Here is a 24,471-nt window from a genome sequence, read left to right on the forward strand (position 1 = left end):
TAGAGCCACCTGATTGGCTCTTCGGCACCACGTGACTACACAGCGTGCACCAATCAGGTGGCTCTAATCAGCAGCGCTGCTTAACCTAAGCAGAAAGTGCTAATATGCCAGCGGCAGGCAGACACTCACTCCACTGGTATCTGAAACCAGGAAGTGAGTGTACTGCGCATGCGCCGACCGGCCGGCGCGCGTCCCCTGCAAGGATTAGGGAAAGAGCGCGGTCCCGGCGGAAGAACGAAGGACTGCGCATGTGCGGAGGGGAAGAGACGCGTTCCCGCGCCGACGAGAGCTGCTGCCGGCCCAACAAGAAATCCAGACGATTTCTTGTCGTAACCTGGGACGACCGAGGGGCAACACGGGGGGGCACTACTAAAGGTAAGTGAATAACTTCTTTTTGCAACATTTTCCATGCACAATGTACATTACAAAGTGCATGGAAATCTGCAAACAGAAGTAATGAGATATGATGTTTATGGCCGGACAACCCCTTTAAGTCATCATTTTTCTTCAGGTTGATGAAGTAAAAAATATAGGAAGCCTTCCATGTCTGGAGAATGTCAATTTGACTGACAACCCTGTTACGATTGTCCCGGATTACAGAACCAAGGTTCTTGCACAGTTTGGTGATCGAGCTGCCGAGGTAAAATCATGGTCGTGTTTAATATGTATTAAACTTTGCATTTGTAACGCGGAAGGTTAATGCTTACCGGTACAGGATGGATCTAGGGTAGACGAGATTGATTGGGTCTGTCCCCATGGGGAAAGTAGTTAAAAGTGTGCAACAACTTTTTATGAATTGGGGGGTTGGGGTAGTATGCTAAGATGTGTAGAGATTTTCTCATGCCAAAACTGATGATGATATGTAAATGGATAGCTAAGACTAACTGAAAACTTGTTCCATGTTAAATCCCCCCAGAAGACAAGATGCTAATCCCTCCATCTGGAGAAAAAATGGTTCAATCTCAAGAGGTTTTTTTCACCATACGAACTGTGATCCTGTGGAATAAATAGTTGTCCATAGCAGAACAGTTCCTGGTTTGGAGAAAATCTCAGTTTCTTAGAACAAAATAAAATGAACGCATATGGAAACATATAGAATTCTTGTTTTGGTGATGCCGTATGATCATCACTCGAGATCAGAAGAGAATTGTTTTTCCTTTTTAGTGCAGATAGGTCTTTACCTTTTTCATGTTTGTTTTTTTTTTTTTTGTTTTTGTTTTTTTTGTTTTAACCACCTTCTGGATCAATATAGGAGAAAACAAGGTCCTAAAGTATACCCATTTCTCCTTCACTCCATCTCAATCCCTTAGCTGAATTTGAGACATACTGTGAAACCTCTCCAAAAGACTACCTCTTTGAGTAAACTACTATTATCCAAAACTGAATCCCTGGGGCAGAGAGGGGGCGGGAGCTCAGTCCCTGCTCCTGGCTCTTCCATCCCCCCTTCCCCCGCAGATGAGGACGACGTATATCGGCTCGGCGTGAAAACCGAGCCGATATACGTTCATGAGAATGCACCCTAAGAGCTAACTTGCTGACTGTGGTAGTCCCGTGCTCTCCTTTGCCTGTCACTGTTGGGTTGCTTCTTCCCCTGCAGTGATGTCAAAATGAATGGAGCGCTGACCGAGCATACACAGTGCTCAGCTTATTTCATTGGTGCTGGCAGAAATAATTGAGTACTTGCCACTTGGCTGTCTCTGCAGTCCAGTTAAAAGTGAATGGAGCATCGGTGCGCTTGCATGATCGTCAATCCATTCGGTCTCTTGCGGGGTGCGCTGTAAGCCCACAGTGAGGATGATGGGGAACATGGGACCTCTGGATAGTGGATCACTTGTAATTCTGGTGCAATGTTAGGTAGTCTTCTCAAAGAGGTTTCATGGATGTCTTTTTTATCTTCTTCAATCATATTATGTAACTGTCCAAATATTTGTATTTGTCTGGTTAGGAGCTAAAGTTTTTGCATGTTAACCTGGGTTAATACTGTGTTTTCCCAAAAATAACACATACCCCGATAATACGCCATGCCCTGAATTTTTTTTTTTTTGTGGTGCGGGTGGGGCTTGAAATATAAGCCCTCCACCAAAAATCAGCCCTAGTTACACTACATAGGAAAAAAAAGAAAGCAATACTCACCTAGTAGATGACGATCAGGTCCCTCGCCCTGGACTGCGGCGCTGCTAGAGGCTTCCGTGTAGTCCTGACCGCCCACAGACTATTTTTCCTGATAGCGAGACTTGAGTACCCTGCCTCCAGCAAGCGATTGCTGCGATTGGTTCATCGAGCGCCACGTCAAACCATTGAGAGCCGGCGCTCGATAAACCAATCACAGCCATTCAATGAAATAAATTAATATAAGACAGTGTTTTATTTTCTACTCTACTAAGCGGGCCCATTTAAAAGACTCCCACTCTGGAGGATTTGTTGTGATTGTGTATCTTGTCCTTGATGTGGGCAGTTCACGCTGGCCATTTGGGCTGATTTTTATTTTTTAGGACAGTTGCATTTTGAAAAAAGGGCTAGCCACCTATGACAACTCCTTTTAAGGATTCAACACACTTGCATATGTAAGGTTGGACAGTGGCTAATATATTTCTGATGGAATCTATGTTCATGAATATAATTTTGAGTGTAACTTTTGTTTTTCCCAAGGTTTGTTTAGACAACACAAGTACAACGGAGAAGGAGCTGGATACTGTGGAAGTGCTGAAGGCCATCCAGAAAGCAAAAGAATCAAAAAATAAATTGAATAACGCTGATAAAAAGGTATAAAGAAGATTTTCTCTCTTCTGAAAACCTCCTCTTACTATTGAGTTATATTATTTTAGACTTTTGCACATCAGCACATTGGTAACAATGCACGTTCTTACTAAAAAGTGTTTTGTTGTTACACAAGTGAAGTTAGGTTTTCAGAGACTTTGTATATAACTTGTATATATTAATAAGATGCGGTTGTAATTTTCTTAACAAATAGTCTAATAAATAGTTCTATTCCCTATCTTGAAAGAGGAGGGAGAGACAACTTGAAGCAAATGAAATAGATTTTAATAGAATATATTGAGGCTGTATTATTTTTATATCATATAGTTGGTTATGAGGTTTTAAATTGATTGAGAAGAATAAGGATGTCCGAGTAGTTAAATTATCAGCCACCCGGACAAGGGTATCCCATTGGGATCATTTTGTATATGACCTGGTTGTAAAGCACAGCATGTAACCTCACACACGCACATAGTGAGGTTAAAGGTCCATTTACAAGTAGCGATGATCGATCTTTGAGCGATCAAACGACAGTTTGACAGCTTTAAGTGTTAATTTTGCATAAACTATTAAGTAGCTAATCGGCTACTAAATAGCTTATTAGTGTGCAAATGAAGCCTTTAGCTGAAAGCAGTTAATAGCCCAAGGGCTCTTATCTGCATTCAGTTCCTTTGTTCTCCGATGGGAAATAATGCTATCAGCACTCCCTGTGGAGAACTCCTGATGAGGCAGAACGACGATTTTTAGGTTGGCCTGAACTTAACGATCAGCTAGCAGTGCACGGAAAGTGCACAATAGCCGCGCGTTTAGACACAACACTTATCACTCAAATGATCGCTTTTTTGCAATTTTTAAATGATCGTCGCTCCGTGTAAATGAACCTTTAGAGTGCGTCTGAGTTTACTGTGAAAACCTCAAATATATAGACTGCCTTATCTGCTGCTACTGTACTGCTCCTGGGTACATAAACAATATTAACTGTGAAAAAAGTAGGCATAACAGGAAATTCTCCTAATTGGTTATATGCTTAGTCATACACATCTGCTAGGCTTAATTACTTCTTAAAACACCTCAACACGAATATAGACCATGACTGGCTATCAATGAGAATTAAGGCTAATTTCACAAGCCCGAGTGTGATATTGGGCCGTGAAACTCGGCCTAATCTTGCGCTCGCCAATATGCGATGCCCCTGCGGATGCGAGGCATTTCTGGGTTGAAACTGCCTCGCATCACTTTGGGGAAGTAGCGATCCTCTGCCACAGCTATAAGGATCGCGGAGTGTTTCCTATTGTTTTCAATGGGTAAACCTCGCATCACAACGCATGGCACTCACGTGCGATGCTGGGTCAGCCCCATTGAAAACGATGGGCATTGTGATGCGAGGGCGCACCCAAAGATACGACATGCCACAATTAAAAATAGATCGTGTATGACACCATTTAAAAGAATGGGGTTTAGATTCGTGCATCTCACAATGCACCAATCTTGCGTGAGATTCTCAGTTGTGTGAAATCAGCCTCATTGTTAGTCTCATTAGAAACAAGAGGAATCTATATTGGATCAGGTGCTTGTGCCCCTTTTCTGAGAACACTGCCGATGTCCAGAATTATATTTAAACTTTAAGGACTGCTTCAAACTACAAAATATTAAACCTTCCATTTTTAAAGGTAACTTTGCTTGAACTAATCCATAATGGGGATGTTTGAAACAGAATAGGGTTTGTCTGCTACAAAGTCTTTAGACACGCTACATCATTAACTGGAATGGCAAAAAATATAGTCTCCAAATAGTTTTTCTCATTGGGAATACAAGTATTTACTAAAAACGGACATGCCTGTACAGCTGACCGGTCCTCATTTAGTGATCACATGCCGCTTTCCAGTTCAGTGGGTCTATCACACCCTCATTCCACTTCTGTAGAAAACACTCCTGCTGCTGAACTTGCATAATAAAGTCCTAATGTGAACTTCCTCTTTTTGTATATTCTTTCTTTTTATAACTGTTTATAGTGTATATAAACGTGATTGTGTCTCTTAAAAGAAATCATATGGCCTTGACTAAGATGGGAAAGAGAGAATGTTGTTACTGTGTATTATTCCTTATTGTACCCCCTGATGTAATTTTACTTTGACGATGTGTTGTGTACATTGACAGAGATTAGATAATAAAATCTATGAAATGATATACGTGAGTTTTTGCGTTTGCTGAAATTTTGTTCTTTCGTTTTTGGTACGTTATTGGTTTTGAGTGCATGAGTCATTTGGATCTATACAGCTAAAGATATCTTCATAGTTTTCTTGAAGTCATAAGATATGTATGGAATGCTGACCGAGCATACATGCTTTTATTTTAGCACAGTAGTTGTTGTACAATCCGAGAACTTCATCTCCGTATCACAAAGGGCTTCTAAAACTGCCTTAATATTTAGTCATCAATGTGCCATTCGAAATTCATGTCACAGAAAGAAAAAGTAGTGACCTATCCCTGCTTAGGCACAAGTGCAGCAGCTCCTTTCCAATGGGGCAGAATTCAAATACATTTGGCATGCGAATGAGGTCTAAAATATGTATGTAATTACAAAAGAGACATATGTTTTTTCTGATTATATTGACACTTAGAAAAACACAAGCCCAATATAGACAATAATGTAAAATTGCCACACTATTGTACAGGGGGTGGACAAAAATATGAAAACCCCCGACAAATGTATGGGATTTTAATCATTAGCACTGAGCTGCCCTTTTGACCCTGCTTGGCTGAAAGCTTTTCCGACAAATTTGTGTTTACTTCACCTCTTGCCCTGCTCTGGGTGGTTTTGGGAGCCTTGTTGCTTGGGCAGATGTTCACTTCTGCACGGCAGCATCTGTGTCATATTACCTCCACTTAAAATCAGTCTCTACATGTCTTATTGAATTATTATTTATAATCCCATGTAACTTAATGCATGCATTTTATATTGTGTTTCCATATTTTTGTCCACCCCCTGTATAATTGCACTATATTCAGCACCTTGGAAATTCTGACGATACGCAGCACAGCGATGGTGGTTTGATTGAAATCTGGTGATTGTTAAATGTTTCATAGTTCACAACATTTATTAGTTTTGAAATGCGGCATAGCTTTCACAGTCTGTACATCAGATCTATCTGTATAGTACGGAGAGGTTTAAATGAAGTGAACACTTTATCAATACCATTTATTTGGAACCCGCCAACATATTTCTCAGCACTTTACAATCAAATGGTAAACGTACAAAGTCATCGCTCAGGAACATACATACCGCCTGACAGTGATGAAGCAAGAGCTGTCCTAGCCGGAGCGCTATTCAATAGTAAAGCATTCCTCACTGTGAAGTCAGTAGGCTTGTGAAGCCGAGGATCTGGGGGTCTGCGCATTTACCTGTTCTACATGCAAATGGCCAGCATCTTGTAAGATGTCAGTCACTCTAGTCACTGTATTTGTCTAAAAGCTAAAGATCGACCATATGAATGATACATACAAAACAGTTAAAGGTCTCCAGTTCTGAGTCTCTAGACCTTTGGTTCTTAGTCTTTTATACCTCTACAGTATTTGCCAATTGGAAAAAAAAAGCATTGATCGATCATTTTACCACCGATGACAACATATTGCTGGAAAACCTTTGTCTAATTGGCTTGCTGTGTAATTAATCCTAATATGTAAGAGATAGGGAAATGAAATGCCGTTGCAGAAAGTGATGAGTTGTTACAATGCATTTAAGGGCCCATTTACACGGAAAGATGATCTCTCAAAAATTTGAGTTTGAGTCTGTTTTGAGCGATCACTTTGCATAACTCTTAAGTAGCTAATTAGCTACTTAAGAGTTTATTAGTGTGTAAATGAAGGCAGGATGCTGTATGTAGAAGACAGCAGGAGCGCTGTCATCTGCATACAGCTGCTTTGTTTTTGCAGCTGTCAACTGATATCCCGCTGAGCTGATAGCTCCGAGAACAGCAGGAGCACTGACAGCTGCTTTGTTCTTGGAGCTATTGCTGAGAGCTCCTAGTGGGATATCAGCTGAAAGAGTAGTATCAGCGGTATCCCACTGAGAACTCAGCGTGCGGCGCTGATAAGAGTCATGACTGACTTTTAGCTTGCTAAAAGTTAGCGATGAACAAATAGTTCACGATGGCCACGCGTTTATACGCAACGATTATTGTTCAAAAGATGGCTTTTGAGCAATATCGTTGTGTCTAAAAGGGCCTTAACACAAGGTGTATACACTGGGTATTTTTGTTGCGGATTTGCTTGCAGAAAGTATGCAGGGTATCACCGTACAGGCCAAGTGGATGGGATTTTAAGATATCCATAGACAATGAAAAAGATCTTTAGCATGAATTGACCTGTGGTGCAGATTTTAAGGCCCCGACATGTGAAGTTATGCTCTGGATTGTCACTGCGGATTTCACTCTGAAATGAGAAGATTCAATGCAAATCCTCATACCAGACGTGTGGGTGTTTCCAAAGCTTCGTCATGGGTCTTCCCCTGCAATCAATCCATTCCGTGTGGACGTACCCAAAACTATGCAGCTTCTTAACAGCAATATTGATGCTTTGCCTGCAAACTGAACTGTCCTGCAACATTACACAGTGGCCATTTACCCCAATGTTATATTGTTTCATTGGAATGGCCATTTAAACCACTAAGCAGTGTGTTCTAGTGATGACGTTCCATACAATGTTTTTCCTGTAAGATGAGAAGATCCAAATGATCAAATAATGCCTATTCTGTACTTCTTTTATAACTGAAAAAAGATCATCCAAAAATGAGTCAAATGAATTTATTCCAGCAAATGACAGCTGCCTTCTTCCTGTAATTGTTGATTTGCTTAGTGTTGCCTGTTCTTCTGCTTATTTCATGCTCTTATATCTCTTTATTTGTCAGATGAGTGAGGACTTCCGGCTCACATCTGCTAGCTCTTCCTTTCCTGCAAATGCTTCCTCTTCACCTCTCTCTCGGCCTGTAATCTCCAGTCAAGGTAATCATGTATGTATCTTTTGGCTCTGGCAATTGCCCTCTGTTAGTCACATTGAAAATCGAGTATCGTTGCACTATGTACAGAAAATTACTTAAACTGTATCCTTACAGAACCTGCTTATCACCACTTATACTTGGCATGATATGACTAAAGTGCTCCTTAAAGGGTTACCCCAGTAAAAATTGTTTTGCGCATCAGTTACCCTAATGAATGATTATTTGGAGCCACTATTTGTTGAAGCAGCAGCCTAAATGTGCATGGGCATTTGCTCGGCATTGTATTGCGGCATTGAATTGCAGCTCGTGTCCATTCAAAAGAATGGGATTTAGCTGCCATACCTGACACAGCCTATGCACAGGAGTGGCGCTATTTCTGGAACAAAAGAAGACAACCCTAATTTTGGAATCCTCTTTTGGAAGAGTTATTCAGTGTTTACTGATGTGCGTTACCATCTCTTCCACTCTTGCATAGTAGAGAAAATTTTAAAGGGAACATGTTATCACCTATAATCACCAAAAACTAAGGGGCTGTGGAGTCCAGGCATGTGCTTTTTATACTTGCCTGACTCCCCATTCCCTGACTGTCAGTCCTGAAATCCGGTACTCAGTCCATGCATCGAACTGATCTCTGCAGTCAGGGCACACGCACATACACTGTTCTCTATAGATATGTGCACACTGATTGCAGAAAAGAGTCCGATGCATGAACCACCAGTGAACTTCAAACGCTGATAGCAAGGTAACATGCCACTTGGTGTATTTATGGTGCTTATAGGTGATAACACGTTTTAGGTCTCCCTTGTGTCGGTGTCCTATTTCTTCATTAGACCTTCTTCTCATAGCATTGGTGAGTTTCTTCCCCAGCATCCTTCTGTTATGGTCTTGGGCCGCCTGTCGTCTTTGGAGGTCTCTTAAGAGAAATCTCTGAATTGCCATTGGTCCATGCACTGCCTTGCTCAAAACTGTCCGCCAGCTGTGGCTTTCTCCCTGCTGGATTCACCTTGTTGGCAGAGAAGGCTTCCCCTGTGCCCTCCTTTTTCCTGCCACCGGGTGCTTTGCTGTCACACCTCCCTCCTTGGGTGGTCCTTGGCCCCGCTCCTGACACCTGGCTAGGCTGACATGCTAATTTAGGCTCCGGCTCCTGGGCCTACTCTGATCAAGGTCAGGAGGTGGGACCTCCGGTTGGTGCACTTTCAGGGGCAGGACTTCCCCTCCACATGCCCTCTCTCCTGATTCTCTCTTGCCTATCAGCCGAAGCAAGTTTCATCCCCTCTGTTTTTGCCTCCCTAAACATCTTCTAAGCCGTTACAGGCAGAATGTTTTAGGGAGCAGGACCTCCTGAACTTGCACACAGGGCAGGGATTTCCCCTCTCCTCCTTCCCTGTGCCTCTCCAGTGGACCTTCTTACATTGTTCCTATGCTCAGACATTGTTGGGTGTCTTGAGTGGCATATGACCAGTTATATTTGACATGACCTGGCCTTAGTCGCACCACAATTTCAGAACCAATTCCATAACTAATAGATCAAGGGACAGACAGAAGTGTCAATGTTGTGACACGTATTCATGTGTATCAGCAGTCGACGGCCATAAATTTCAGTGGGCTCACGCAGAAAAAAAAAAAAAAAGCAGGTCAATTTAAGTTTAAAAATACGTAATTTCTTGAATTTCTGTTTGTTATGCGATAATTACTGGACTTGATTTTAGGATCCAGGACAAATCTGACATGACTAATTAATGAACTGATGATACAAGCAAGCGTGTTGTATAGTCAGCAGTATCTGTGGTCTTCCCCTGTAATGTTTTTATAGGAAATTCCCCAGTACAGACCACGTATTTACAGCACATAGAAGAATAACCCCAGCCATCTGGCCTTGGTTACCAATTTATTTTTCTAAATATTTTTGAGATTTTAAGATACATTAACAGTGTATTACCGATCCTATCATCAGTAAATTTCCTGAAAAGAAATATAATAAAATGTCAAGCAACAGAAAAAAAGATTGGTTACCAATTTAAAGAGACTGTCACCTAATTTTAGCCCTATGAGTCTGGGGATGTAAGTGTTAAACTCCCCTTCTTACCCCTGGTGTGAACACTGAAAGCCGTTGCTGGATGCATTGAGCAATGCTGCTAAGTAGTCAGTCCATTCTAATTTTATAGTGAGCGGACTACTGAGCAGCATCGCTCAATGCATAGAGCAGCGGCTTCCAGCAATGACACCGCGGAACAACAGGGGAGGTAAGTATAACACATCCCTAGACTCAGCGGGTCACCTACCATCAGCCCATAAGTTTAATTTATAGGGCTAAAAGTAGGCTACAGAGTCTGTTTAGAACCTTAAAGTAGGCACCACATCTCTGGATTAGTTATTCATTGAAGTAACATACGAAGAAAGTTGTTACCGCTGCCATAGGCTAAACATGCAAGGAAGGAAAACAGGAAAGTTAGAGCAGCTACAATTAGGTGTGCGATCTGAATGGTAGAGAGGAACCTGAGATTTATCCATTTTGAGCACAGTAATTCCTTCACCCTACCACCATGCTATAGTCCATGCATTCCTGAGGAAGGGGCTGCATCCCCGAAACGTACCAAATACATTGGATACTATTAAATAAAGAGAAATCAGGTTAATTGCACTATTAACAAACAATGGACTTTTCCTTAGTCCTCTAGCAAAAATTCCTTGCAAAGGAAGAACCCTTATAGCTAGGATGGGATAGGAGATTAAATCTTAGATCAATAGAGTTCTGATCGCTGGGTCCCCCATCGATTTACTAAAATCTAGTCTCTATTTGAACATGGTTGACTGCTAATGAGGGGAGATGTATGGAGCAGTGGGTGAGCAAGCATGCAGAAGAGAAGAAATTTTGTGTTTTATGTGGAAACCAGAGAATAATCAATTGTGTTTGTACGGTATATCTTCAAATGTCCCTGCAACTGCCAATTATCGTTCAAGAAAGCATGGAGGTGTTCTCCAGTGATCATGAGCTTGTCTATGGGTTAACACACACAATCTGAAGATGCAGTATGATTAGTATTTATCATCCCTGTACACATGCGTGCAGCGTTCTTCCAGCACCATAATCTGGTCATTTTTAGCAAAATTCAACATCGTTACTAAACTTACTATTCACTTACTTGATATTTTATGCATTATCTAACGTGGAATTTGTTACTTTCATGCTCCTTTCTTTTTTACATTTGTTTGTACAATTTTAAAGTAGTTTTCGGAGTGTAAAAAAACTAACAGTGGGGAGATAATGGGTTAAACAAGAAAGCAAAAAACCTATATTCTCTTTAGAGGGGTGTCGTCTCTGCATTTGTGTATATGTATGTGTGTGCGTTAGATAGATATAGATTGTGGCTATCGTGGTGGTTGAAACGTAGCGCTAATCGCAGTTAAAAGTGGGCTGTGTGAGAGCGGCCTTACTGCAAGAAGCAGCAATTGCAAGTTAAAGCAGACTTCTAAGAGATTTAAGAGGTATAAGGTATAGAGCAAATGGATTTGGGGCTCATTTGATCCACAGATTTTATCCAGCTGTTCTTGTATAAGAATGTTTTACCTTCTTCAGGACCAAATATGTACAGCAGAGCTCTACAGCTTTCTTTAGAGGATTTCCAGCTGTTAAAAACAAACCTTGCTAGTGGGACTGCAACTGCAGTCCCCACTGCTCCACTCCTGGAAGAGACTGAAGGTATCAACTGGCCTCACGGATCACGTGCCACTCATGTACAAATGATTGGCTGAACGATCACATGAGTGATGAACGGCACGCTGCCGATACTTTTGTACAGGATCCGACTGGCAGCGACCATAGTGGTGGTACTGTATCGGGGGGCATCAGAAAGAGGGGTATAAGATTTTTCTTTTAACGCATTATCTTCCCGCTGGCAAAATAGTTTTTTTTATATTCAAAAGCTCCCTTTAAAGAATACTGTAGATAGCGATGTACTGTGTGCAAGAAAAGTTGGATAAATTCCTTGGATCAAATGAACCCTGTACCCATTTGCTCTATACCTTAGGGCTCATTCACACGGCCATATGCATAAAACAGTGCATGTATTATGCAGCATTTTACCACTTGGAGAGCCGCCCATCACTGCGTAGGGCAGCAATTGTGCACTGCGCATGCTCCCTGTATCTCTGCACATCAGATGGAGATCAGGCAAGAGATCGCAATTAAAGTGAGTCTTTAATCACTTTGTAAAACAATATACTATATGCAGTATTTTATACTACAGTTTGGTGACTAAATGTAAATATATTCAACATTTGCATATTTTTATCACATCTGGAATGTGATTCTAACATCACTGGGGAACATTTTTTTTCATTTTCTGTTGCATAAGGTTTTAGAACTATTTCTATATATTTCTGCATCGCTGATTCCAAATCTGAAATCTGTTTTTTTGTGCTTGCTCTAGTTTTCATGCAATTGTAACTTTTTTGTTACCGTTAATGGCACTCATTGGTTTTTAAATTGGCGTTAAAGGGCAACAACTCTTAGACTGAACATAACTACAAGGTAATTGATGTTTTACAAACATCACTTTTACATAATTGTAGTTGTCTTAAAATGTAAAAAATTATCTGATTAAAACAATTTTTTTTAGATTGAATCATGGCTTCTTCGAGTAGCCATAAATGTAAGAATAGTCCTGAAACCTTCTATTATATATGTGGCTACTACACATTTCAACGTCAAAGGCGCAATATTTCATCATTTGTGACATGTACATATATTGCCTATTTTCGAGTTTCCCTTGGCAATCAAGACAGGAATTGGGCTCCTCATATTGTGTGTCATAATTGTGAGGAAATGCTTCGTGACTGGAGAAAAGGAAAACACAAAGGCCTGCCTTTTGGTATTCCCATGGTGTGGCGTGAACCCAAGGACCACAGCAGTGACTGCTATTTCTGCCTGACCAATACAAAGGGCATCAACAAGAAAAAAACGGCATGTGATCACATATCCTAATATTCCTTCAGCAATATGACCTATCCCACACTCTAAGATACTCCCAGGTTCCAGTTTTCAATGGATTTGTCTCTTCTATGGACGAAGAAAGTAAACATGGGGATCAGGGGGATTTTAATAAGATGCATGAGGAAATGGTTGTAGAATCTGAAGGATCTTCTTCTAATGCCAAGCAGTCATTAACCCCTCAGCAGTTTAGCCAACCGAAATTGAACGACTTAGTAAGGGATTTGGGCTTATCAAAGAAAGCAGCAGTGTTATTAGCCTCCAGGTTTCAAGAAAAGAATGTACTTCACCAGTAGCTAAAGTATCCCATTTCAGGACGCGTGAACAAGTTTTTGTGGACTTCATTTCCAAAGACAAACACTTTGTTTACTGTCATGATATCAGTAGTCTTCTCAGCCAGTTAGGTGTTACCACTTACAGTCCAACAGAATGGCGGCTTTTTCTTGATTGCTCTAAACAGAGTATGAAATGTGTTCTATTACACAAGGGAAATGTTTATGGAGCGGTTCCAAGTGGTCATTCAGTTCATCTGCAAGAAGATTATAATGACATGAAAATTGTCCTCAACTTACTGAAGTATCAGGAGCATAACTGGATCATTTGTGTGGATCTTAAAATGGTAAATTTCCTCCTTGGACAGCAGAGAGGTTTCACAAAGTATCCATGCTTTCTGTGTTTGTCGGACAGCTGAGCTTGGGAGGAACACTGGACACACGAGTGGCCGAAACGTGAAGCTCTGGAAGTAGGGATGTCAAATATTGTGAATGAACCTATAGTTAGTCGAAACCGGATCATCCCCCCTCTCCCCCCCACCCCCGCTTCACATCAAACTTGGCTTAATGAAGCCGTTTATTAAGGCTTTGAATACAGAAAGTGAGTGCTTTCAACATATTATTTCTGCTTTTCCTGCCTTGTCTTAAGATAAGATAAAAGCAGGTGTGTTCGATGGACCTCAAATTGGAACCCTCATATGTGACGAAGAATTTGACAGATGAATAATGAGGAGAAAGCAGCATGGCTGTCTTTTGTAGCAGTTACAAAGAACTTCCTTGACAACAAAACAGCAGAAAACTATGAACTTCTGGTTCAAAGGATGCTATTGGCTTTCTGCGACATTGGATGTGACATGAGCATTAAGATTCACTTCCTGAACTGTCACCTTGATAAGTTAGTGATGAGCAGGGAGAAAACCTTGGAGCTGTTAGTGATGAGCAGGGAGAACGCTTTCATCAAGATCTGAAGACGATGGAAGAGCGTTATCAGGGGCGATGGGACAGGAATATGATGGCAGACTACTGCTGGAGCATCAAACAAGATTGTCCTCAGCAAGTACACAAACACAAGAGCTACAAATGCAAATTCTTGCCTAAATAGAATTTAAATGAATTTTGTGCAAATTTCATTCTTAAAATAAGTGTTTTTAATTTGTCCTTTTTCAGAATTGTAGACAACTTCTGATGCAATCATATGTATTAGTGTATTTACTGTATTATATAAATTATTATATTCTCACCAGGATAATGCCCAAGAAGACATTCTACTTCATTATGTTAAACTAAATGTTGAAAATTTTACATTAAGATGAAAACCTAAAATCTTGAATTGCAAAAAAACTGTAGCTTATAGAGAAAAACTAATTTCAGATTTGAGATCAGCACACTCAAATTAATTAAGAACAAGTGTTTTTATGGATGCAACAAAAATTTTGTTCCCCTGTGTAATAATTTTTGTATTTCTTAGACAAGTCCTCAATCAGCAAATTCTCCAGTAGCGTGACCCACATTGACCGCCCAAGTTCACAGGAAAATTGCGGAGCTCAACATTCCATACATGATGGGGGACAAAACACAGAGGTGATATTCCGGACACAATCTATCATACTGTAAAATTTCTAATACTCTCAACATTTTTGTAAAAACCTTGTGTTACACACGTCACATGGAAAACCTTACATTATAGCCTAATCTTGGCTATGTACTTCTATTCCAAGACGTCTTGTGTATGTGAAGTATTTTAATGACCATCAGGCTTCTAACTTATCGTAGTTTAATCAGAGATTGTCCTCATCGCCTCTGTTTTGATGTGCCTATACATCATGATGGCAAATATACTTCATTCTTGTCCAGTACAATATGTTGAGTACATCACAAAATGATTATGCTATTTCATATTATTTTTTAGTAAAACATAAAGCAGATATTTAACCCCCTAAGGACCAAATACTTTTTAAGGATTTTACCCATGTGATGGTTTTACTGCCCTATTTTTTTTTTCTGCAACTGCCAAAATTATTTTTGCTGCATCTTTTTTTTTGTGACACACAGGACTATTTTTAATAGCTTTTTTTAATGTATTTTAGTTTTATTGGAGGTCAAAAGCTAAAAAAAAAAATTTTTTTAAAGCTTTATTTTTAAAATGAGTATATTTACGTTAAAATAAAGTACAGAAATTAGCTTCTCATTTTTGTTTTGAACGTTTTGATATATAATTTGTATAGTTTTAGATTACAAGCGGCATATTGCAACGGTTTTTATTCGATATATATATATTATTTATTTATTTATTTTTTACTTTTTGCAATTTTTTTTTTTTTTTTTTTTTTACCATGTACATCCTCCATAATGACATATAAAACCACTGGGGGTCATTCACATTTGTCTTTTTTTTTTATTTCACACTTTCCCACTGTAGCTGGAGCATCCATAGGAGCCTCAGTTACAGGGCAAAACATCCCCCTGTAGTGACAGTAGACACTAACAGGGCTGATCAGGGTCTGCTAGAACCCTGTAGCTCTGCTGTTACTGAGCGGTCCTATGATCACCGGGTTGAATAGCCAAGGACCCGACCTACTCCTTCTTGATTTCAGGAGTGCTGTACTTCTGCAGTCAGTCGGGATTAAAGGCCAGGACCAAGTGCCCTAAATTTACCGTGCTTGGTCCTTAAAGGGTTAAACATGTGTAAAACACTGTATGCTCTCCACTAAGGAACATAATTGCAGTTTGTGAGTAGTATTTTGTGGTGACTTGATTATGCCTTTATTTCAGCAAACTAAATCTGATGAATCTTTACCAGACAAGAAAAACCTTAATTTAATCAGGTGAGTTTTTTTACTTGCATTCAGTGTTTTTAGGGCGGGTTTACTAGGGTTTCTTTTAGGGTCAGATCTGCGTTGGAAAAATCTGCTGCAAATCTAGCATTTAATCCACAGCAGAAATTTAAAGTTAAGGCTAGTAATTTTGCCACAAATTTAGCCTCATTCAATAAGGCAAATCCATGTGCGGACACTCAACACAAATTTGGTTCAGAAACTGTGTCAAGAACTGACTTGCTAAATAGAACCTGTCAGTAGTTTTAACCTTACTAAACAGGCTCCACTTCGATTTAAAGTAGGTTTGCTACTGCTTTATTTCAAAACATACATGTAAAAAACGTCTTTGAAACTTGCCACATGTAAGCATTTGTGATCCAGTGGACGGCCTGGACCATCTCTCCTGGCTGGAGCACCTCAGCAGCTTCTTTGTATGTCATTCATGCAGTACTTTGAACCTTCGCATGTGCCGGAAGTTCGGGGTCTGGCACATGCTCAGATCATATTTCCCTTTTAGGGGCAGATTCCCATCGGCGCATGGGTGGGTTTAAGCAAAATGCTCTGGCCTGAAGAGACAGTTCAGTCCCACCCACCAGACCGCGGACATTTGCATGTGGTTTCAAATTCTGAAGATACTTTTTGCAGGTAAGTTTTGAAATGCAACAGTAACAAACCTATTTTGGCAAATAACGGTTTGTCAGTATTCTGCCCCTGTAGCCTGACAAGTTCCCTTTAAAAGAGTTGTATCAGGATTCCAAGTTATCTCCTAGCGACAGGATAAAGATTAACTTGCTGATCAGTGGGGTTTCACCGCCAAGACCGCCACGATTCCTACAATGGGGACTCTGTGTCTCCTGTCGTCCTCACTGTACACTTACTGCACTCCCTACAGTGGGGTGAAGACTGAATAAAGCACTGATCGTGTAAGCGCACTGTCGCTCCATGAACCTTCACTGGGACTGCCGGAGATAGCTGAGCATCAAGTTTCTCAGGTATTTCTGTTAGTCTTGTGAACATGAATGGAGCGGCAGTCGTGCATGCCGAGCCAGTACTCCATTCATTCTGATATCATTGTGGAGGGGTGAAGCGATCGCATAATGACAGGCAGAGGGAAGACACGGAACCACCGTTCTTGAGATCCGTGCAGGTCTCAGCAGTCAGACCCTACTGATCAGCAAGTTATTCGCTATCCTGTGGATAGGGGATAACTTGGGATTCTGGTACAATCCTTTTTAATTTATTTTTTTTCTGTGAAGCAGATTTCAAAATCCATGTAAAGGAAAATTTGCGTTGTATGAACTATGGCATGGACTTGCATTGCAGTCACTATCGCAAGTAACTGAGACTACAAGATGGATAACAGGAGTGTGGGGAGTGGGTATTTGCATACTGCCTATAGATGTCTATGGAGAGTGCACGGGGTGGAGAAGGGAGCAGCAGGTGGCAGAGAGACTCGCACAGATGTGTTGCTGCAGCTAATGGTAAATGTTTACTGTCTCACAACTGCTGAAAACACATCTGCAGTATTCAGTATTGCTGTATAATGTTCTCCATGATACTGTTGCTTATAAGACTGCATTCACATGGGCGAGCACCATATCGGTCTGAGAAACTCTGACCTATATCGAGCTTATAAAATTAGGATTCTGGATATGTTTTTGCTTTAAAAGCGCATTGCCTCACATCCATGTGCTTGTGATTTTTAACGCGCATGAAAAGATCGCACGTGCTTCTAATAGTTTTCAGTGGTAAAAATTACACCACATTCGCAAATCCTATGGCATGTGAATGCGATTAAAAAAAAAAAAAGTAAGGCGGGTCCCTGGTGATTAATTACTGTTAATACCGTAGCTGTTGCCAGAAAACCCCTTTCAATACTTGTGTGTTAAAGGGGCTATCTGGTTAGAAATTCCACTTTCAAATTACTTCAGAAGGACTCCCATAATTAGGCAGATCTGTATGTTAGTGTACTATATAGACAGTTCATTGATTTCAACTGAAACTGTGTAATGCTTAATTTCTCCTGTGGTGGAGCTGCAGGAGAATTCAACACTTACTGCCAACATTCCCTGTAGAGTACAGATGATTCGCTGAGCATCCCAGTAGCAGGATATCCTGTGATCAACTTCCCATCAAGGGACTCCGTTAACAAATATGGTTAAAGTCACTGTTATCCATGATAGTTGGTTACTTGGATGTTTATAACATTTCTTTTAGTTTTGATTAATTACTCTTTTATTTATGTTTTTTTTCTATTCCATTTATGGGTACTGTTAGTAACGTAGAAGAGGATACCACAGTAGTACCAGATCTTCACAGCACAGTCTATCCTATTCCTTGTGTTTCATATTCTACAACTGATCAAGATGTTCTCCCCTACTTTTCTACATCAATTGCCCATGCATTAAAGCAGAAGCAACATGTAGAGGAGGTACTGGAAACTAGGGGCAATCCAACAGCCGATTCCAGAAGTTGTGAGCCAGGAGATGGCTATTTTGAAATGGGACTCCATGAGAGAGACCACAATTTTTCCAGTGGGCCTCTTTTGCAAGAGACTGATGTCAGTATTATACGGGTCCTTTGGAACTTCACAATCCATCTCCAGCAGGACTGTTGCGTTAAACAGTTCTCTTCATGCCTTGTGTTAACTGATACTTTACTTGCCTTATTTGAGGTGCACAGTGACCAGCATCAACAACAACACCATTTCCATCTTTCTTCCATAAAACTGGTTGGCTATTATTATTATGGAGATTTAACAGAAATTACTTTCCTCATACCAGGCAGCTGCCTGGCATTGAGTGTGAGAAATGGAGAAGATGTTGTCATTATTCTTTCAGAGGCTTCGACTTTGGAAGAGTTTTCATCTTGTTTACAGTTACAGTGCTCACAAAAATGTGCAACTCTGCCCCATATCTCTTCTGCATTGCATGGACCCGGTGTACAAGGATTCTTCCAATATCTTACCGAAGAACATCAGATTCATTTAGTAGACACTGAAGTGAAGGGATATTTCCCAGTCTGTCTGCTTTACTGTGAGGAGGACAATTCAAGACAAGGTTCCCAAGGTCTCCAATTTGAAAACACTAAATTGAGCTCAGATTTTTGTGTTCAATCTCTCTGTTGCACTAAACATGGCAATTTGGAACAAAATAAGTCTTGTCCAGTTTGGCTATTTCTCACACCGCAAGATATGGTGATAATCAGAGTTGATTTCCATATAATTTGCCAAGATAAAAGTATGGCTGACTGTTCACACAGCGCTTTCCGACTGAGCAGGACTCCTATTGCCTCAGTGGTGGTTCATCCTACGCATCAGGACACGGACAATAAACAGTCATTCCAGGACAGTCACGTGCTCCACCTAGTTTTGGACTCCCTTACCGTTACTGCTTTGTTTGTGTTACCTAATGATAAATGTAACTTTTTATCACTCTATAAGTTATTGAGGAGTTCAGTTCAAGATATTAAACAAATAGTCGTTCTAAAGTCTCTGAGCGACACAAAGACCACAGGACATTTTCTGGAAAGCAAAACGCAACTGCAATCTCTAAGGTAAGATCTTTGTTCTGTGTGTGTGGATGTAAAATGTTTCACTGTCTACATAGCAGAGAGGACTCCGTTTTACTTAATTCTTACAGTTAAAGCAGTTTTCTGGTTCTTTAAAATTGATAATCTGTCCTTAGGATATGCCGTTAATATAAGGTCTGTAGGGGTCCGGCTGTGTACCTCGGTCAATCAGCTATTAGAAAGGGCTCTTGCACTCCAAGAAGTAACATTTGCCCTTCATTACTTACATTTCTCTCTAAAGCTCAGCTCACCACTAGAGATGAGCGAACGTACTCGGATAGGCACTACTCGTCCGAGTAATGTGCCTTATCTGAGTACCTCCCCGCTCGTGCTGAAAGGTTCGGGAGCTGCCGCTGCTGACAGGTGAGTCGCAGCGGGGAGCGGGGCAGAGCGGGCGGGAGAGAAGGAGAGAAAGATCTCCCCTCCGTTCCTCCCCGCTCTCCCCTGCAGCTCCCCGCTCCGTGCCGGCACCCGAACCTTTCAGCACGAGCGGGGAGGTACTCGGATAAGGCACAGTACTCGGACGAGTAGTGCCTATCCGAGTACGTTCGCTCATCTCTACTCACCACTTATAGTATTGGCTGTTTATGAAATTGTAGCAAATTGTAATACCAGTCACAGCTAAAAATATGACGCTATACCTGGTAGACCATGAAAGGGAGATGGCACTCGCCAGTGCACCACAACCCCTTTAAACAGCTGATCCACAGGAGTGCCGTGAGTCTGACCCTTACCGATCTATTGACCACCAGTTTTAAAGAACCAGTAAATTGGTAAATGTTTTATAAAAGTCTTTGGAACACTCATATAACATATTTCTGCCAGTCTGCCAAAAGAAGTTTGGAATGGACTATGTTAATTAACCCTTTGATGCCCCAGGGTGTACATTTACATCCTTGGTGTGCTGGGTTTGTATGGGATGGGTTTGGGAGCTGATCCCAATCTATACATGGTGGGTGCAGCTATTAGCCCTTTAAATGCCCCCGACTGGTATTCGGGAGTCCCAAACAGCCCTACGCGATGAGATTGTGTTCTAGAGGTCCCCAGGGATGTCATGGCTGATTGCCTATTTGAAAGACTGCCTGTTAGAATGTGATATAATGCAGTACTGTGGTGATCAAACGATTGCAAGTTTGAGTCCCCTATGGGGACTAAGGGAAGAAATGTAAAAATGCATTTTAAAAGTTTTTAAAAATTTAATAGAAAAAGTAAAAATTTAATTTTTTTTCCAAAGAGATTTTATCCTTTTAAAAGTAGTACAGCAAAAAAGAAAAACTATATAAATTTGCTATTGTAGCAATCATACTGCCCCATAGATTAAAGTTATGTCATTTTTGCCGCAGTTTGTTTGCTGTAAAATCAACTATTGATAATTTATTATCAGGATAGTAGTGGATCCGTGTGGGTACAGCACCCCAGAGTAAATAGTAATCTTTACTTATATAGCGCCAACATATTCCACAGCGCTTACAAGACAGGAGGAACAGAAACAAAACCACGGTTCCATGTAGCAATCAATTGATGGAAACAGTAGGGGTGAGGGGCCTGCTCCAACGAGCTTACATACTACAGATGCAGAAGGTAAAACGAGTTGTTGTATACTGGAATACACAGCTCTATACACTGCCCAGAAGGGTAATGCAGGCTCTGTCCCATTAACAGCATCTCGGAAAATCTGCTGATCAGCAGGGGTGCTGGGAGTTGGATTGTGGACCATCTCCTGTTGATGTAAATCCTAAAGTTGAGTCATAATTAGTTTAGTCTTGAAAAACTCTTCTGAGCTCTGGAATTACTGCGTCATCTATACAAGTGACAGCACTATCATAAAGATGGCTTCCTATTTGCCACTGAAATGAGCATCCCAATCATTTTGCTGGTCCTGTGGGATTCCTGATATGAAGAGAGATAAATAGCCGCCATTGAAAACTTCCAGACAAATAGGGAATAATAGTAAAACTGACCATATAAAGTTAGCGATGTCCATGCTCCAGATATACAACTAATTGTTCTTCCCTTCTTTCTGCTTCCAGCAGTCCTAAACTTCAGATGACACTACCAACATTTTACCCTTCAGAAAGTTTACTGCAGAAATTAACTGAAGAAAATCAGATTCCGTTTCATCTTGCGGCATCAACGCCATTTCGTTTTATTTCTGCACTTAACGGGAGAAGCATTGTGGAATTCTTCCATAGCAGCATCTCTGAGGTAACAAGTGCAAGAACTGTTCATGCGTATATACTGTACCTGGGGGCCAAAGAGCATAACTAAAGTTGTGTCGGTCAGTGTCCTACAAGCTTGCAATAGCTGGAGGCCATTGCATCATGTGGAACTGTGTAATGTAGTGATCACCTGGTTAGACTGAGCCCCGCTGTGTGACTCCAGCTCGTATGGATAGCAGCGAAGGCTGCGTACTGAACTCTGACGCCCCGGGACGCCATGCATGGCTCCATTATGTGCAGTCAATGTCTGGTCTTTATGGTTCAGTAAACCTTGTGAATAGCCCCGGACGAAGGGCCTGCTCACATTGTAGCCATCAGTTGCGCGTATATGATTTAATACATAAAAAGCATATTACAACCCATTGCTCAATGTAGTCACGGACTATAATTGGTTAAACAAGCTTCAAATACAAACCAAAAATCAGCTCCTCTGCTGTCATTCCCAAACACGAACGACTGGCTGGAGACCACAGCTGATGCACAGAAAAAGTCCAGCATTGGGTAAAAACTGTCGCTTTATTGAGAAATCCAAACAGACGTAGAGGAACAAGACAGAAGAACAAAAGTCATGTGCCGTGTGCCGTGTCTGTCTGGATTTCTCAGTAAAGAGAAAGATCTTTTATCCTATCCTGGACCTACTTCCTTTTTCTGAAACATAGTGCAAAGGTTCATAGTTTCGATTCCTTTTGACTGTCCAACCAAAAAAAGTATGCCCGATTTTTATATGTTTTTTTTTTTTTCTTGGAGGGGGTCACTATTTTTCACACTATAGTCAATAGGAAATGTATAAAAATGTTAATCTGTATGTTTCCATACATTTACGGCTAGGCTCACACGAGCGTGTTATAAAATGCTGCATGTATAATACAGCGTTTTACTGTTGTGTGAGTGGCCTATGGCTGTGTATGCCAATGGTTATGGGGACTGCAGGCAACATAGTCTGCACAAGTGAACTGATACCAAGGATGCCAGCCATAGATAGGTGCACCACACCATACAGGAATACAACTTCTACTGGCAAAGCAGTGAATTGCCTTGTATCACCACAGTGCACCACACTGGCAGGACATCCTGGGTTACCCCAGCATCTATGGCACACTACATGAAAAAAAGCACTGATAAATGCGGGTGTTAATTTGCATGTTGACCAAAACACGCAAGCTGATGGGCCGCAACAAAGACCACTTGTCCGTCGGAACCTACGCTATCTCACTAATAGCTAAATAAAATCACAGGCAGGCTCAATCACCATATACCCTAGTAGCATGCAGAAAGCCAGATTGCAATATGAGGGAGATAAATGTTCAGTGCAGACTTGTGTGCAGCCACTCAACTCAACCCAAGATTGGGGGAGGGGGGACTGCTAACAACATAGTCCATTCATATGAACTGATACCAAGGATGTCAGTCATAGAAAATTACACCACACCATACAGGACCATACAACACCTATTGCCAAAGCAGTGAATTGCCCTGTATCACCACAGTGCACCACACTGGCAGGGCATCCAAGGCTTCCTCATCATATATAGTACACTGTATATGTATCCCAAAATGGTACCAGTAAAAGCTACAGCTTGCCATGCAAAAAAGAAAGCCCTCACACAGCTCTGTTCATGGAATAATAAAAAATGATGGATCTTGAAATGCAGTGATGCAAAAAAACTAATTATTTTCCAAAAATGGGAAGTAAGTCCAGTTGAGTATTACAACTAGTTTACAGACTCTGTTCAGCAAAAGTGTAGTTTAAAACAAAATGTTCGTCCCACTGAATCGGAGTATGGCGACATAACTCTTCTTGTTCTTGGTTTGCATCTAAATGCTCCAACATCCGGCCATTAGTCTATGCAGTACAGAGTACATTACTGTAAGCTATGGAACCGCATTATGTACTATCACTCTTCTACTTGAAACAAGAATGTTCTTTCCACCAGTCTGTGGCCAAAGCTGGTAGAATACATTTCCGTCTGTTAGATTTTATCATTCTGTTACCGTAGACTTATTAGTGCGTGGTGTGAGAACATTGTCATTATCTTACAGGTTGACAATGAGGAATTACGGTTTCTCTTGTGGTCCTCCGTAACGTTGTATCGATTACCAGATGCAGAAATGACCGCCTGTGTTTTATTGTCAACAAAAGCTATTTATTTTGTGCTGGATGACGCTGTCAGGAGTGCAGATCAAAATCCACAGGGTAAGTCATTGTACGTGTGGTCCGTTAATGAGGATCCTTTGGGTAGGGCCAGTAAACGGGCAGAGTTACCAGCCAAATCTCCCAGTTAATGGCTGCCAAAGTTGGCCGGGGCCACAGCTGCATGGGAACCTATCCTTCATGTCAACCTGGAGGGATGGTAAACCCTAAGCTCAGATAAGTTTTCTGTTTTTTATTTTCCAGTCTGTTTTCGACTAATAAGAGTTGCTATTGTTTTTTGTAAAATGTGCATAAATGTAACCACGATATCATGGCTGGAATGTTTCTTTTAAACCTTAGGACATATATGTACATCACATGTGTGCAGACTTTATATGGCGCTGGCTCGGAAACCCAGCCCACTCCTTACACAGCTGGTGTTAGCTGTTTTGACAGCTGTCACCTGACCGCAACAGCCACAATCTGAATTCACATTGATCACAGCTGTTAACTTTTTAAATGCCACTGTCAATTTTGACAGCTTCAGTTAAATGGCCCAATTGGAGGTCCTGAACACCCTACCGCTGCAATGAGCTCATACCAATAGAAACCACAGGCTTTCCAGCAAAAATTAGCTTTTTGCCACAGTTTGTGCGCTGTAAAAACAAGACCCCCCCCCCCCCCCCCCCCGAAGTTGGCAGAATATTGGGGAGTTTTTTT

General features: G+C 41.1%; 1 protein-coding gene across 3 annotated transcripts in view; it reads left to right on the plus strand.

Moving 5' to 3' along the window:
- Positions 1–24,471, plus strand: part of NISCH (nischarin) — a 61,169-nt gene that overhangs the window by 24,335 nt on the left and 12,363 nt on the right. The window contains exons 11-18 of one of the 3 annotated variants that reach the window (XM_066596316.1): positions 512–640; positions 2,650–2,763; positions 7,664–7,757; positions 14,484–14,596; positions 15,788–15,840; positions 18,109–19,386; positions 21,432–21,606; positions 23,661–23,814. In XM_066596316.1, coding sequence (XP_066452413.1) covers positions 512–640; positions 2,650–2,763; positions 7,664–7,757; positions 14,484–14,596; positions 15,788–15,840; positions 18,109–19,386; positions 21,432–21,606; positions 23,661–23,814 — 2,110 coding nt within the window. Of the gene's footprint in view, positions 1–511; positions 641–2,649; positions 2,764–7,663; positions 7,766–14,483; positions 14,597–15,787; positions 15,841–18,108; positions 19,387–21,431; positions 21,607–23,660; positions 23,815–24,471 lie in introns of those variants that run through there. The other 2 variants (XM_066596317.1, XR_010791214.1) reach the window with 2 other exon arrangements.

This window comes from Eleutherodactylus coqui, chromosome 3, assembly GCF_035609145.1.
Source record: "Eleutherodactylus coqui strain aEleCoq1 chromosome 3, aEleCoq1.hap1, whole genome shotgun sequence".
NCBI classification, from domain to species: Eukaryota; Metazoa; Chordata; class Amphibia; order Anura; family Eleutherodactylidae; genus Eleutherodactylus; species Eleutherodactylus coqui.